The sequence below is a fragment of the Phaseolus vulgaris genome, chromosome 11 (assembly GCF_051622355.1).
Source record: "Phaseolus vulgaris cultivar YP4 chromosome 11, ASM5162235v1, whole genome shotgun sequence".
In the NCBI taxonomy this organism is placed as follows: domain Eukaryota; kingdom Viridiplantae; phylum Streptophyta; class Magnoliopsida; order Fabales; family Fabaceae; genus Phaseolus; species Phaseolus vulgaris.
The window spans coordinates 33,375,157-33,391,421 of NC_143508.1; the positions used below are offsets into that span (position 1 = coordinate 33,375,157).

Sequence of the window (16,265 nt, forward strand, 5' to 3'; positions counted from 1 at the left end):
TCGGACTTCACTTTGCTTCTCTGTCGCTCTAGCGCTGAGTGCATAGAGGACATCGATCGTCAGAGGTGATACCTTGTTTTGGGGGAAGAAGAGTGTTTCTCGGTAACCCCTCTTACTTTCCCCAAGGTCATCAACCTTGGGCTGATCGGGTTATTCTTTCCCTGCCTCACTCCTGGGGTGAGAAGGGTTTAAACTAAGAGCTTTACTGGGCCAATATTGGTATATGCCAAGTGGGTAAGGACGTTTGTCAAAATCCTTCCTTTCCCTCTCTTGGTCTTACTAGCACCCCTGGCCTTTCGAACCCTAGTCGCCTACACTCACACCTGGGGTGATGATGTGAATGTAACTACAAGAACACATGATTCTTGACATTCTTAGGAACAACTTGAGCTGGATTTGAAAGGCACTTTACTTTAGAATTGGATCAATGTTCTAAATTCAAGAAGTCACCAAAACTAAGCACCAACCAAGACTCATATTGAAGTCCATGTATTGTCAAATTGAATCAAAACAAAAGGAAAGAAGAACAAGAATTAAAACTGGACAGAATTAAGAAACTAGCTACTGAACCGAAAAAGAAATGTACCGCCCTGGTGGTCGGGTGTGATGACGTGGCATCCTGCTACAGTGTAGGCGTGTTGACAAGGCGCCAGGTTGGCAGAAGGGGAGGAAGTCGGGGGGGACGCGTAGTCGCCAGTTGTTAAGCTGGCGTGTTCCGACTTCCAGTTTACCCGAATGGGCGATCGCCAGGTTGAAGATGAAGTCGCCAGATGTAGACCCAGGCGACCAAGCAGTCGGAGATCGCCAGAACAAGCACATCGCCGAAGATGAAGGAGAAGCAAATTATGAAGGCGGCCGGCGAGACCACAGGGAAGGTGTATGAAGGCCCTAACTCGCCAGTTCCAGATCGCACTCCTAAGTTAGCTATGCACTGGGCAGTACCATGCATAAGTAACTTAGCCAAAATGAGAGTAGAAGCAGCGCCAAGTCAGGGAGCCTCCAGATGATGGCACGTGTACAGTTGGATGCGAGCCACGTGTCCAAGTCTGTAACTGTCAGGAGAGAGAAAGCCACCAGGTATATAAGAGTTCTTAACAGATTTTCTGAGGTACGCACGTTCAGTTCATACACTTTACGTTTGCGAGTTAGAGCTGATTGTGAGAGAGGATTTGCACGGTTCTAGTTCTCTTAGTTTTTGGTGACCGTCACTGACTTGAGCGTCGGAGTGCGATCGGCCGCAGCGGCGCCGTATCGTTTCTTTGCAGGTTCTTGAAGTAGATCCCGGAGAGGAACGAAGGTAAGAATCGGCGCGCACGTCGATCCTTTGACGAGGCATTCTCCAGTGCTCCGGTCAACAGGCAGGATCATCAGGCGCCCACCGTGGGGCCGTGTAAAACTTGCTCCCATCCACAGCGTGAGTTCGTGGAAGTTTTCGAGGTTTTCTGCGTGGTTGTGTGCTGGTGCAACCGTCGTTCGCAGTTTCTTTGAGTTTCGTTTGGTGAATCTGCGTTTTGAACCGTTCGTTTGGCTTTTCGATCGGTGGAGTAAGGTTTACTGCTGCTTACGCGTAATCTGTTCGGTGGAAGTTCGAGTTCTTTCGCTTGTTTGGTTGTTCGCGGGAAAACGGTGGTTTTTGTTGAAGTTGTGGTTCTCTTCGAAGGTTTGCGGTGTTCTTGAGTTCTTGCGCAGTTCTTGAGTTTTCTCCGATTGATCGCTGATTCGATCGTGGTTGAAGTATTGTTTGCTGTATTCTTGTGGTTCGCTGAAGTTAATGAGAAAATGAGAAGCAATCGTTCCAGTCCCGTGGCGCCTGTCGCTGCCGAAGGCGACGCCGCCATGACCATGGCGCAGATGGCAGAGATGATGCGCTCGTTGCAAGCAACTGTGGAAGCTTCGCGCGTAGAGCAGGCGAGGATACATGAGGACCTGGTCGCCTCTCGCGCCAGGAACGAAGAACTCAGCAAGGTGACTGAGGAGCTGCGTCGAGCTCTTCAGGAGCAGCAAGGACGTTCTTCTGTTGAAGAGGTGGCACCGTCGACGCCACCTCGTGTTTTCCCAATGCCATTTGTTCAGGCGATTACCGACACGCCTATTCCCACGAGCGTGGTTCCGGTTAAGGCTGCCTTTACCGGCGTGGAGGATCCAGAGGCTCATCTGACCACGTTCCACACGCAGATGATGCTGTCGGGAGGGTCAGACGCCGTCTACTGCAAGATGTTCGTGAGTACGCTCCAGGGAACGGCGATGGAGTGGTTTGTGAGCCTGCCTAACGGCCGCATAACCAATTTTCAACAGTTCTCGAAAATCTTTGTCGAGCAGTACATTGTGAATAAGGCACCGCCCAGGGTGTCCTATGATTTGTTTGATATAAGGCAGTACCATGGGGAGTCCCTCAGAGACTACCTCAATCGCTTCGGAGCGCAGATGGTCAGATCGCCAGCCAAGGATGAAGAAATGCTGGTCTATGCCTTCAAGAAGGGCGTGCAGCCAGGGCCATTCTGCGAGGCCTTGATCAGGGCTCATCCAGCGACGTTTGCTGAAGTCAGGCGACTTGCGGTGGCCCACATCGCCGACGAGAGTGAAGTCGCCGAGAAGAGAGGCAGCGTGGCTCCCGCCAGGCCACGCGCACAGACCAGGATCCAGCCGCAGAGGGTGCTGGAAACGGCGGCGGCGGCCAGAAAAGACCAAAGGACTCGCTATCCTTACGACAGGAGAAATAAGGGAAGAAGCCAAGCGCGCCAACAACCAGCATGCCGGGAATACAATCGCCCGCCTAAGCACAAATTTGTCATGGGACTAGCGGACCTGATCGCTATCCCCAACATATCAGCTAGGTTGAAGGCGCCTGAGAAGGTGGGCGACAAGGTGCTGGGGACAAAGCCGGACGCCTGGTGCGAGTTCCACCAGTTTTTTGGCCACAACCTGGACTCGTGTTTGTCTTTAGGATACCAGCTCGACGATCTGGTTAAGAGCGGTTTCCTGAATGACTATCTGCTGGATAGAAGGACGGGGGGAGCGTTGAGTTCCCAGCCAGCAGGTGGAGAACCCAGCAACACGAGATGCCTATCCACGGGGAAATCCACACCATTGCAGGGGGTTTCTCAGGTGGTGGATGCACCGCATCGCAGAGGAAAAAGTATGCGCGATCGGTGATGACAGTGGACATGTTTGAAGATCACTCGCCAGAAGTGGACATTACGTTCACAAAGCAGGATCTTCGGGACGTTGTGCCTCATGACAACGATCCCATAGTTATTTCGTTGGTTACGGCGGGAAGGAAGGTCCACAGAGTTCTGGTGGACCAAGGAAGCTCGGCAGACGTGATGTTCTGGCCGACTTTCACGCAGCTGGAATTGCCCCTTGACCAGCTGAGGCCCTATGGAGGGTGCTTATATGGGTTCGCTGGTGACCAGGTGGAGGTCAGGGGGTACATTGAGCTGAGAACCACGTTTACAGATGAGGCTGGGTCGAGGACGGAGAAAATCAAGTACCTCATCGTAAACGCCCCTTCAGCATATAACATCCTGTTGGGAAGGCCCACTCTTAACAGGATAGGTGCCATTCCGTCGACTCGGCACATGAAGGTGAAGTTGCCGTCCATGGAGGGGGTGGTGATCACGATAAAGTCTGATAAGAAAGAAGCGAAAAGGTGCTATGAGAATAGCCTGAAAAACAAAAGATCAGTGAGTTATGTAACAACCACCCCGCCTCCCGGTGTGAAGCCCAGACCGCCGGTAACAGAGGAGGCCGCCGGAAGAGACGTGGAAATGGTGGATGCTGAGCTGGGGGAGAGGAATGCTGGCCTGGAGGAGGAAGAGGCGCGGAATCGCCCCGAGGAAGCAAGGGAGCAGGGAATCGCCAGGGCGGTGATCGCCAGAGAATCCAGGCCCAAACCTGTCGAGCAGTGGCTCGAGAAGGAGATCGGAGGGAAAATCTTCAAGCTCGGAAGATCTCTGGAGGTCGATCTCCAGGACCAGATCGCCAAGGTGATTGAGCGGCATCTGGACGCGTTTGCTTGGTCCGCTTTGGACATGCCCGGGATCGATCCCGACTTCTTGTGCCATCATCTGGCGATGGACAACATGGTGAGACCGGTGCGACAAAGGAGAAGAAAATTCAATGAGGAGAGGAGGCAGGCGATCAGGGACGAAACACAGAAACTCCTCGCTGCAGGCCACATCAGGGAAGTCCAGTACCCTGAATGGTTGGCAAATGTCGTACTGGTGAAGAAGAGTAACGGGAAATGGCGCATGTGCGTCGATTTCACCGATCTGAATAAAGCTTGCCCAAAGGATTCGTATCCTTTACCAAGCATTGATGCCCTGGTTGATAGTGCTGCAGGGTGCAAGCTGCTGAGTTTCCTGGATGCCTTCTCGGGCTATAATCAGATCAAGATGCATCCCATGGATGAAGAAAAGATAGCCTTCATGACGGAGAGGTCGTGCTACTGCTATAAGGTGATGCCGTTTGGGCTGAAGAACGCGGGGGCCACGTACCAGAGGTTGATGGATCGAGTACTTGCACCGATGCTGGGAAGGAACGTGCAAGCTTACGTCGATGACATGGTTGTGACCTCGCAGGAGAAAAGCAAGCACGTTGCAGACTTGGAAGAATTGTTCACGACGATCGCCAAGGTACCTTTTCCTCTCTCACTCTGTGTCCATCAATTCTTTGCTGCAAACCTTTTGAGTCATGTGATATATCCTCACCTCAAAGTTGAATAAATCAATAGTTGAATGTTCTAGTAGTTTGTGCTTTTACCCTCCTAGTACAACAGCTTAGAGTTGGAAAAAAATCTGCGGCATGTTAATTCTTCTTCCAGATTTGAGTTCCCATGTAGAAGATATCATCAGTTAACTTATCACCAATCTACTGATTTACCCTGTCCTTTTACTCTCTGTAGAAGAAGAGAAGATAGATAAGATTACCATAGGTCACATAAAGAAGCGTGAGTAATTAAGCTTTTTGTTTGTATATATTCATTCATATGGCTTTGTGAGTGGGTAAAAGGAATCTGAAAGATTGCAATTGCAGGTGTGGCCTTTTGGGACCAGCAACAGTAGCAGAATTGTCACAATTCAAAGCCTGTGGGCAGCCGCAGCAGATGAAGGACTACAGGCAACTATAGTTAAGGGCAACAGCAAGCAAAGCAAAGTGTGTCTGCCTAAAGAAAACCTATGCGGCAACAAACCCTTACAAGAAAAAAATAAGAGAGCCGCATTTAGGAAGAGAAAAGGGAGAGATATTGAAAAAAAAAACTGGATTTCAGTGGGAATCAGTATCAACCACCAAGTCCTATACAAAGTCCACTTGACTCACAACAACAAAACTTGATCAGCACACACAGAGCTCGTTATCAAGTTTCTCAAAACCAACCTCGACATGATGAAGGCATAACGAGAAGTTCCCACCGAATAGAACCATCTACTTTGAACCAAGCCATAAAACACACAAAGAATAATAGAGGAGAAACATTCACAAGGGGCATGAGGAGCAGTGTAGGAGATATTGTTCAAGTGGAAGGAGGACACATTGTTAGGTCCACAGGTAGAAAAGATCGACACAGCAAGGTCTATACTTCCAAAGGGCCTCGTGATCGCCGGGTTAGACTCTCAGCACACACAGCCATTGAGTTCTATGACGTTCAAGACAGACTTGGCTATGACAGACCAAGCAAGGCTGTGGACTGGCTCATCAAGAAGGCAAAGTCTTCCATTGACAAGCTTGCGGAGCTTCCTCCATGGCATCCACCTACTCATGAGGAAAAGCAGAATGATGCTGCAGGATCAAGTGGAATCGTGGCAGTTGAACAACAACAAGAACATCATCAACAACAGTCAGAGTCTTGTGGTTACAACTTTCAGCTCCAGAGGCAACTGGGGGCCTTTATTTCAACCCATGTTGACACTGACCCCATCAATTTTCAAACCAACAACTCCTCTGAAGATCTTGGCCTATCTCTCCACTGCTTCCAAGATCAGCCCGGCCTCATTCATTGGCCATCACAACAAGGTGCAAATCAAGCACCTCCTTCAAATGAACACCAAACCCTTTTTGCGGGCTCAATCCCAGTTGGTTTTGAGAACCATTATCAAAGAACCGTGACTTGGAACAATGAAGCAACGACCGGGGATCATGTGAGCAGAATGGGGTTCTTTCTCAACTCACAGCCATTTATTAGCCAAGGTTCTGCTTCAGCTTATGCACAAAGTGAGACCCTTCAGTCCAGTTTTTCATTTCCAATGACTTCCTCTGAGCATCAGAGGCCCCAGCCAGTTCACCAACCTTCCTTCTTTGGCAGCAGGTTTGTGTCTGATGGATTAGCTGGGTTCTGCATTCCTGATAGAATTCAAGGTGTGGAAGAGAACAATGGAGTTGCTTCCAATAGGCCATCTTCTTCTCCTAGTTCTATCCACTAATTCCACAACAAGTACTGAACAATGCTGTAGTCTTCATATCAGGTATTCTACTCATCATAGAGTAATGTTTATATCGTCTTACAATGTACCACTTTATAAAGAAAATATTAAATGAAAACTCGTTTAATACTTATTACGCAAATGAAGTAGAAGGATTATTAGGAATATGTTGAAGGAAGATTTAGAATCTGATAATATTCTGGCCTTTTATGGAACAAATATGATAAACTAGGTAAAGCAATATACCATGCAAAGCTTAAAATCAAGCAACAAAGCTATTTATCCCCCTCTCCAATTAACCATTCCTTGTTAAATTTCTCTCATGCATATTTTTTTTTATTGCAAACATTTTTGGAGTTTTCTCTCACGCATCTTATTACATGCAGGAGTGTTCTCTACCAGATTTGGAGCCGAGTGAAGATTATTTAGGCACATCTTATGATCTACAAAGATTTCCTTTCAATTTGACTTTCCGTTTTTGGTTTTAAATTTAAAGTGAGTTCCCTTAATTTTACCCTGCTATCTATATGTATAATTTACATTGATGAAAATGTCCTTGAGCTGAATTTGGTGGTTATAGTCCTTTCTGTATTGTGAATGTTGAGAATAACATATTTCATCTGATATCTAATGAAAATCAGAAGTTACATGTCCATTCTTGGCAAAACCACATCCAAAGAAACAGAATCTGATTTGGACTTATTCTTTCCCTGTAATAGGAAGAGAATATGGCTTCCCTTTTCCTTGCCCCTCTTGTACGACCTTCAAAGGAATTTTTTGGAAGTCAAACATTTCCTTAAACCATATGGTCAGTAACACTGTATTTGTTTGTCAGCTTCAAGTTCACTCAACAGTACTGTGATTGAAAACTATAAATTCCATAACGTATGCACATTATTTGTTTTTGATTCTGACATAAAGGGCTGACACCCCTTTGCATTTTAATGAGATTTGTGGAATAGTTTTAGCAGTTTCATGAAATTCATGTATTTTCTTTTGCTCTTTATTTGGTACATTCATGCACGTGGTGGTTGAAACAGCAGAAATAATGGTCAATATCCCTCATGATGAGTATCCCCTAAACATAGTATTACAATCAAACTATGTGACATCAAATTTAGGAGAAAAGTTAAACACCAATTAATCGAAGACTAGATGTTGCAGGCTATTAGCAACTACCTATACATTGTTCAGTGTGTTAATGTCACTTTTTTACAAAAAGAAGTCAAAGTTGGCATGTTGAGCATACTAGAATATGAATACTCATCCTACCTATCTAGGACTTTTATTGTGCATACTTGAATTATACAAAAACTTAAAAGGATCATGAGTTTACTGTAAATATAGACGCTAGATCTATGAAACAACTTAATCCTCACTCATAAGTATATTTTTCGTAGTATGTTTGGATTGCTGTTAAGATCCTTCTAAAATTACTTTCAGACCCAAAACTACAAAGAATATCTTTCTCTGGAAGTATGTTACACACTAAAGTATTTTTTAGACGAATACCCAAACATAGTAGGCTAAGGTGGAATATGGAAAATGGGATTCTGCAACTCTGGTGACCTTTGATAATTCACACACTTGTCTGTGATTAGCAATAAAATTTCCCTTTTTCCTTAAATCACCACCTAATACAAGTTATAAATATAGCTTATTCACAAAGTGAAAGTGCATGTTGATGATCACATAAGTCCAAAATTAATTTATACACAGAGAAACAACAGTTATATTTTTAGTTTGGAATATTGTTGTATTCACTTTATCCAAATTAGTGGCAAAACACATTTATACTTGTGCCTTTCACAATCAAATTAAAATGATTTGAAGACTATAGTGTGAGATCGTGTAACACAGTGCGAGACCGTATAATGCAGTGCGAGACCGTGTAACGTAGTGCGAGATCATGTAATGCAATGCTATATAGATTGGTCAAATGATCTTAAATTGTCTTCCAACGAATCTAATAGTAAATCCAGTCCATCAGTGTTCAAAATTTATCTGCAAGCAAATACCAGTAAAGATAAAATGAGATTTGGGTTTGTTATGCAAAAAAATAAAGTAGACGATTATAAAACTAGTAAAGAAAGCAAATTGAATCTCAAGTTTTTTCAACAATGAATTCTTCATCAATTGATAGAAATATATCATTCAATCAATCATCCAAATAGAATTGAATTTACCAAGCATGCGCCATCCAAATATAAACATTCACCCATTAATTCATTAAGTACCTTACTTGTCTTCATGCTTCTACTCATAAGGTTTTTAATCTTTTACCTTTTGAATCATGCGTCCAAGACATTGTTTAGAATAATGAAAACTTAAACAAGAGCTTCAATCAAAGATAGAACTGAATAATCAACATACGTTCAAAAACATTTTTCAAAACAAAAACTAAAACTAAAAAAGACCAGACTGTCTAACATAGTATAATAATTGAAGATCAAAACTTTAATTACATAAAACCTCAGAATTCATTGTGAGATTACAAAAGAATCAACCCAAATATGTTTATTCTTCCATGTGGAGGCAAAACAAATGAATTACAAAGGAGAAGTAAAGAAAATGTACCGTCCCGTATCCGGGCGTTGACTCAGTCAAGGTCAAAGTCAACGACTGGAGAGTCAAAGTCAACGCAAGGCGTCGCCTAGGTGGAGAGACGCCAAGTGCCAGCATCGCCGAGAGGAAGCGTCGCCCGGACAAGGCGTCGCCTAGGCGATGACGTCGCCCAACCAGGGCGTCGCCAGATCAAACAGTGCTAAAGCAAGGCAATCACGGTGTGGTTCCCCGATACCCATGGGTAGGAAAGACCATGGAGGGAGCGACGCCGTGGGAAGGCCTCAGGTCCCGATAGCCCGGGGCAGTGATACAGAGGAGGAAAAGGTGGCTTCAAGGCCATAGTGATAGCATCAGTGGAGGGCAGCCTGACTCGTGAGGTACCCCTGCCGCCCCAGAGACGCCTTGGGGACAGATACGACTCAAGAGGAAGGTCACGCCCAGGGCAGTCGGGTGCAGGGTACGAGAGGAAGGCAGATACGCTCTCAAAGTAAGTGACTAGATGATTGGGGCATGAGCTGGCACCCAAAAAGTCACCCCTAGCGCAGTAGCACTCCCGAGCAGGAGGACTCACGCGTAGAAACGTCCCCAGCTGGGCAGAAACGCTCCCAGATGGGGTCACGGCGTCGTGAGGACCTCCACGTGTACGACAGCCATGCCAGAATAGAAACACCCTTCAGTCAGGTGCCAGGTAATTAAAGTCATTCAATACAGTTTTCGTTTCGAGCGTTCAGGTACTATGATGACTCCCAAGCGTTTCAACGTCTTAAATGCGCTACGTTTTCTAATTAAACGCTTTAATGAGTGCGTTACGTTTGTGATTAAAAGCTCTTTAAGACGCTTTAAATGCTTGGGTAGTTGAAATAGTGCGGAGAATGTTGGAAACGGGTTTGGTTCGAACTTTTGGCAAATTTACCAGAGAACTCTCTAGTTGCTTGCTCGTGCTTGAGGTTACGTACAAGGGACTGGGGAAAGATCTTTGCCTGAGGGAGAAAACACACACATATACATAGTTCTTTTTTTCACCTTCAGAGTGCCATACGCGGTGCTCAGAGACGTAGGTGAACAGTTTTGGTGTTTCTTGCTGGCTGACTTGAGCGTCGGAGTGCAAACGGCCGCTAGGGCGCCTCTTTGTCCTCTTTTTTGCAGGAATCCACAGATAACCAGTGGGAAGGAGTCCCTAGCTGACGGTTGAGGTCGCGCACGAAGACGTCCCGGTCAACCGGACGGAACAGAAAACTAAGAAAAAGTCTAATTCTCTTGTTTTTCGATGCCACTTTGAATCCTTGAACTTTGAATCTTTTAATGTGTTTGGTTTGATTACCTTTTTACTTCCTATATTAAGGGCCACAAATTAATTCCATCCCCAGATTTTAAAAAGTTCGATGTGGTCCCAAAAACAAATAAATGTGGTGGTCCCAACATTTTTTAAAAGGATTCAATGTGGTAACAACACATATAATTCAGTGCGTAGTGGTAGAATTATTAAGGTAAATTTTTTTTAAGGAGGAAAATTTAACATAAGGAACCATATTGAATCGTCTTAAAAAAAATTGGGACCAAATTGAACTTTTTAAAAATTTCGGGACTAAATTAACTTTTGACCTGTAATATAGGGACTAAAAGGGTAATTAAGTCTATAAGTTTTATTGCTCCAAGGATATCATAATAATATTTTGGTTAAGACATTGTTCACAGTTTCTCAATTTCTAACTTCCTAGCATTCTCAGATTTTGTTTCCTATTTGATTATAAATTTTCTTTCTTAATCTCTTTGTAGAAGAATTGGTTCCAATTCTATTAATGAGATATTGTAGATTTTTATTCTCTAATTCTTCTACTCAGATCTCAATTTCTATTTCGATTTAGATAAACACTTGGACTTTCGTGTGATTCGGCCTAGTCGCAGTAGTAGATGTTTACCTCTAGTTAGACCATCTATTATGAGAAATATTAGACCGTCTATTGCAACTAAAATATAAGAAAAAAATCACAGAAAAAACTCAAATAAACACAATTATATTTAAAACAATGGATATATATATATATATATATATATATATATATATATATATATTATTTTAGTCCAACACAACTATGATACAACTATGATTGAATGTTTTAAATGTGAATAAAATTATACTCATCACACATTACATATATCTCTAATTTTTTAAGAAAAAATAATAATAATGGTTCTTTCATAAAAATAATAGTGGATAAATATTTTTTATAATTTGAAATACAATTAAGGATAAAATATAAATAAGAAATGTGTGTAATAAATGAAAATTGTCTATTATATATTATTATAAATTTTAGATTTTTAACTTTAAAATATAATTAGTAAAAAATAAAAATATGAAATGTGTCTAATAAAGAAGAAAAAATCTCCTTTATATTATTCTTTAAAAGTATATTTAAATATAAAATATAAAATCTCTAAGATATAATTTTTAACAAGTGGTTCTACATATGTTAATTAGTTTATTACTATGAGTTAGATTCGAAATTTGATAAAATGAATATTTTGTAAAAAATAAATCAGTTGATTATTTTTTTTTGTCTGAATTATCGATAAAGGTTTGATATAATATATAATTAGAATGCTAAATTAGGATATAGTACCTAAATGGTGTAATTTTAAACTTTTATTACTGATTTGGGTAAAAGAAAATTGGTTTATTTCGATCTGGGTCATCAATTTCGTTATGAATGTGTCTAATCTTTGGTCTTCCAGATTCTTTATGTTTTATGTGAAGGTTTGGAATAAAATGGGGTCCAGTGTAAGAAAACCAATAATCTTGATTTTGCACTAGGTGAAATTAGACCTCATACGCCTTATAAATATTGTGGAGACTATAAAGTGGATGAACAAACATTGTTAGTTGCAAGTGAGAATAAGAGCAATTTGCGATGACATGAAGACAACGATGACACAAAGCTTGAAACTCCCCACAATTGTACCACCATTCATTCAATCTGACTGTGAATGACGTAGGTCGGTGTTGAATGTTTGAAAGTTAATATTTCCTGAACATCAAGTTCTGAATTTTCTTGATTAAATCTCTCTACATGACACATGGCAAATTCCTGGTAATTTTTTCTTAGTAAAGCAACAATATCTTTTGGAAACTAATGACTTGCTCATAGCATAACTGATGCATTCATGCCTCGTTCAACAAACCATGCATTTGTTCTTTCGAAGGTTGTTTTTACAAGAGCCCAAATTGTTAAGGATCGTGCTCCCTTCAAAATTGAAGTCATGCATTCCGCAAGATTTGTTGCCACATGCTTTTTTCTTCTCCTAGCATATAAGGTCCGAGTCCACTTTTCTAGAGATATTTGTCTATCCACGCAATGACTTAGGGGAATTCAACTCACATTGCAGATAACATGATAAACGTTCATAAAACATATAACGAAAATCATATAAATTAGACAATATATATAGAAAGTGCAAATTTTGGAATACACATTCATATGTTTATAAGTTGTCTCTTGAGCTCTGAATTTTTGAATTTTATGCTGAAGTTCGATGCAATGTGACAAATACAAAATATTGATTGTAGCCCATCCACGTCCCAACCAACTTCACAGGAGATTTCAATGCTGGCAATATGGTCTTTCCTCTATCGATGATGAGGCATACATTAGGTGAGGATGTCACGTATGCACACAATAGTTGAAAGAACTATATTATGGCTTCCTTTGTTTCTCCTTTAACAATTGCCAAAGCCAACAAAAATATGTTACGATTGCCATCTTGCCCAATTGTAGTCAAGAAAGTTCCATGATATTTTTAGGTTAAAAAAGTGCCATAAACTTTGACGAAGCCCTGAGAGATAGAGAACCCACTAAGCTAGCCCAACCTTCTAGAAGGATGACTAGGAGCATGACACAAGACACATGGTTAGGTCAAGATCACTCCATAGCCCCTCAGAGCCCATCATTCCTTAAAGGACCACCAGGAGCAGAGCCCACATGATGGGAGTTGAGCACCAACTAATCTCTTTATTTTTACTTTCAGTAGATTAAGGTGTAAATATCATAATATGGGGTTGTACTTAGCATAAATTGGGCTCACTTTAGGGGTTCCAAATAAAGGAATAAACTAGAGTAGGGTGTGCTTAGTAGGGTTTAGAGTTTAGGGGTTCCGATGTATGCTGAGTGTGATTGTACTATTTTGATTTCAATTTGTTCGTTGTATATTATTGCTCATGAGATGTCTGCTGGATAGGGTTTATTGAATATTTGTTTATTGAGCGAGAAGAAAATCAGAGAAATCTTCTTAAATGGAGAATAGGCAAAGGGAAATCTAGGGTATGGGAGGATTTTTCTTCCTCATAGTGAGTTTACTTATAACCGAGTAGTTAATTCTACTACATCTGACACCCCTTTTAAGGTTATGTATGGATTTAATCCCATTTCACCTCTTGACCCGCTTCCTATTCTAGTACTTGATAAGGCATTGTGCAAGGATGGTTTTGAAAAAGGCATCTTTTATTAAAAACTTGCACCAACACATCAAGCACTAAATAGAAAGGAAGGTAGGCAAATATGTTCAACACGCCAATAAGGGGCGCAAAGCTTCGATCTTTGAACCTAAGGACTGGGTTTGGCTTCAGTTGAGGAAGGATCGCTTCCCTACTAAAAGGAAATCTAAACTTTTTCCCCGTGGTGATGGTCTCTTTCAGATCATTAAAAGGATCAATGATAATGCTTATGACTTAGATTTACCTGACACGTACTTAGAGAGTAATTCTTTCAATGTTAGTGATCTAACTCCTTTCTCTACAGGTGTTTCAAAATCGTGGACAAATTCTATCCAACACCGGGAGTATGATGAAGCCCTGAGAGATAGAGAACCCACTATGCCCAACCTTCCAAAATGATGACTAGGAGCATGACACAAGACATAGGGCTAGGTCAAGATCACTCCACAGCCAGTGCCTCAGAACTTATCATTCCTCAAAGGACCACCTGGAGTAGAGCCCACATGATGAAGACCTAAGAGAGAGGGTGTGATGGAAGAGGGCCAAGCTCAACACCCCATGAAAGACAAGAGCCAAATCTAGAGCGTCTAGCACAAGGTGGAGAGCGTCTAGCACAAGATGGAGGGCGTCTAGAGGGAGAGCGTCTAGAAGGTAGGGGAGAGCGTCTAGGACCTATTACTAGGTCCATGACCAAGCTACGGATGGGAGCCTTGGGCCAAGCCACGATTGGGAGAGAAAACAACTTGTATATGCTACATGAAGGCCCATTAAGGGTAGCTTAGTATTAAGTGTAGTGTAAATAGCATAATCTTGATTCCATGAGACTTGACCTAGATTTGGCAAAGATATGGTCACGTTCTAGAAGGATTCTCCACTAGGACCGATCATGTGCTCCATGTGATGTAATTTGCATTTCATTTTGATTAGCATTAGGGTTGCATTATGGTCCTCCTTAGCCTATAAAAGGAGGAGCCTACACCTTGTATTTTCAAGACTATTTTGAGTAATGAAATGCTGCCCAAGTGCCATTCAAATTACTCCCTTGCCAAATTCTCTATAGAATTAGGTTTTTAGTCTTCAATCTTCACCCTCAAATGGAGATGGCCGAACCACTCCAACCCTCACTACTCCTCAGGGACCTTCAAGGCACCCACACTTCCTAGGAAGGCCTTGTTCCACTCTCCTCCACCAAGCTTCTGCACCCATCATCATATGATTTGAATGCTTCTCTATTCATTTCAATCGGTAGATTTTGTTCAAATTGTGCTTGAGCATCTTATTTCAACTTTGTGTAGGATTCTTGATACTTTGTGTTGCTGTTTTTTATTTTTTAGGTTGCATGAGTCTTGATTGAAATTTTATTCGGTTCATATTAATATGTTTGAGTCATTTTATTTTCTGAATCTATAAGTTTTGTCAAGTCTTGTGTTTCCATATTTGTCATCAAATCCTAGTAGTACTTTTCTTGGTTTATTTTGTTTCTTGTTTTTGGTTTGAAGGCTTGATCTAAAATCTGTTGTGTTTTGATCCTTTGGTGCTTTATATTTTTAGTTTAAGTTCATATTTGTGTGTTAGATCCACACAAATTCCATTACACCATTTCCATTGTGTTTTCATTGGTATATCATTCTGTTTTTTGTTTCCAAATTTGCATAATCCTCTGTTTTCCACCATTCTGTTTTGGCTGATTTTTCTTATGAAAATTAAATGCCACATAAGAAAATTCTGAGCCTCTGGATTTTGCTAGATTGAGGTGTTAGAGAAAGGAAAAAAAAAGAATCAGTTCAAAAAGAGAAATAGAAAAAAAAAGATAAATATTATAAAAACAGTGTGCAATCCTGACGCTACAACTGGCGGTTCTGAGCACTGATTTTAGAAAAAATATTAAAAAAAAATGGTGCATGCGTTTGGAGTGAAACCAACGCCAAAAATTTGTTGCGATCTTGATCTGTTTGAATATAAATTTTCAGAAGCAAATATTAAAAGGCCAGCTCAGAATAAATCTGTGAAAATCACGCATTCTGGACCACAACAATTTGTTTCAGTGGTGCTGTTTTTGGTTTTTAAATCAAATCTAGTGCTATTCCATAGGTTCCTTTTTGTGTGCCATCCTTTCTTTGAGTACCTTTTTATTTGCTTGTCTAATTTCATTGGAACTCTTTCTAGTTGTCACATTTAATTCCATTTGTGTGGTTTTGTTTTTTCAAATTAATTTGTTTCTTGCTTTCTTTCTTTGACCTCTAAGCTTTGTGGTGGATTAAATATCAATTGGTGCTTGTTGAGTGGAAATTGACTTGAGAGGAGTCTAGCTTTGCTTGATAGGTGCTGGATTGAAGATTTTAATTACCTAATTCCAAGAGGAACAAAGGCAAGGGCAGCAACAAAACACATACTAAATACACCACACACATTGGAAGGCCCAACCAAGAAGAGACAACAAAGGAAGTGCAAATAGAAAATCAACAAAGGGAGTTTCATCTAATTTCTTTGCAACTTAACTCTTGCTAATTACTTGTTTAATTATGCAATTAGACAGTGAGTGTGTCTTCAAGGACTCCAAGTGTCCAAGAAGCCTCACCTAGGGCCGACTAGCTTAAAATTATCTAACTTAGTTTTTGTTAATTGCTTTAATTGCATCTTTTTGTCATTAATTAGCTACGCTTGTTAATTGTTTTTGTCTGGTTTAAGCTTATTTAATTTTGCTTGGTTGATTAGATAGTTTGCATTGTTTCTTTTAAAAATTGATTCCTCCAACTTCATTGTGTTTTAAATGGTTTACCAAGAGAAAG

The 16,265-nt window shown here is 41.4% G+C and overlaps 1 protein-coding gene across 3 annotated transcripts; it reads left to right on the plus strand.

Annotated features, from left to right (window-relative positions):
- Positions 1-4,651: 4,651 nt before the first annotated feature.
- On the plus strand, positions 4,652-7,214 carry LOC150023208 (transcription factor TCP4-like). Of its 3 annotated transcripts, XR_016517797.1 has the most exons (4): positions 4,674-4,948; positions 5,035-6,210; positions 6,302-6,461; positions 6,806-7,214. XR_016517797.1 is itself a non-coding variant. In XM_090297877.1 (3 exons), exon 2 carries the CDS (start codon positions 5,487-5,489, stop codon positions 6,417-6,419), a length of 933 nt encoding a protein of 310 aa, XP_090154003.1. In that variant the 5' UTR covers positions 4,652-4,948; positions 5,035-5,486; the 3' UTR covers positions 6,420-6,461; positions 6,806-7,214. The 3 variants fall into 3 exon arrangements, 1 of the variants encoding a protein (XP_090154003.1); XM_090297877.1 differs by having other exon boundaries at positions 4,652-4,948; positions 5,035-6,461; XR_016517798.1 differs by lacking the exon at positions 4,674-4,948 and having other exon boundaries at positions 6,305-6,461; positions 6,806-7,072.
- The last annotated feature ends 9,051 nt before the right edge of the window (positions 7,215-16,265 follow it).

Coding starts and splice junctions, on each gene's coding strand:
- LOC150023208 (XM_090297877.1), top strand. CDS start 5,487: ATGAGGAGCAGTGTAGGAGATATTGTTCAAGTGGAAGGAGGACACATT.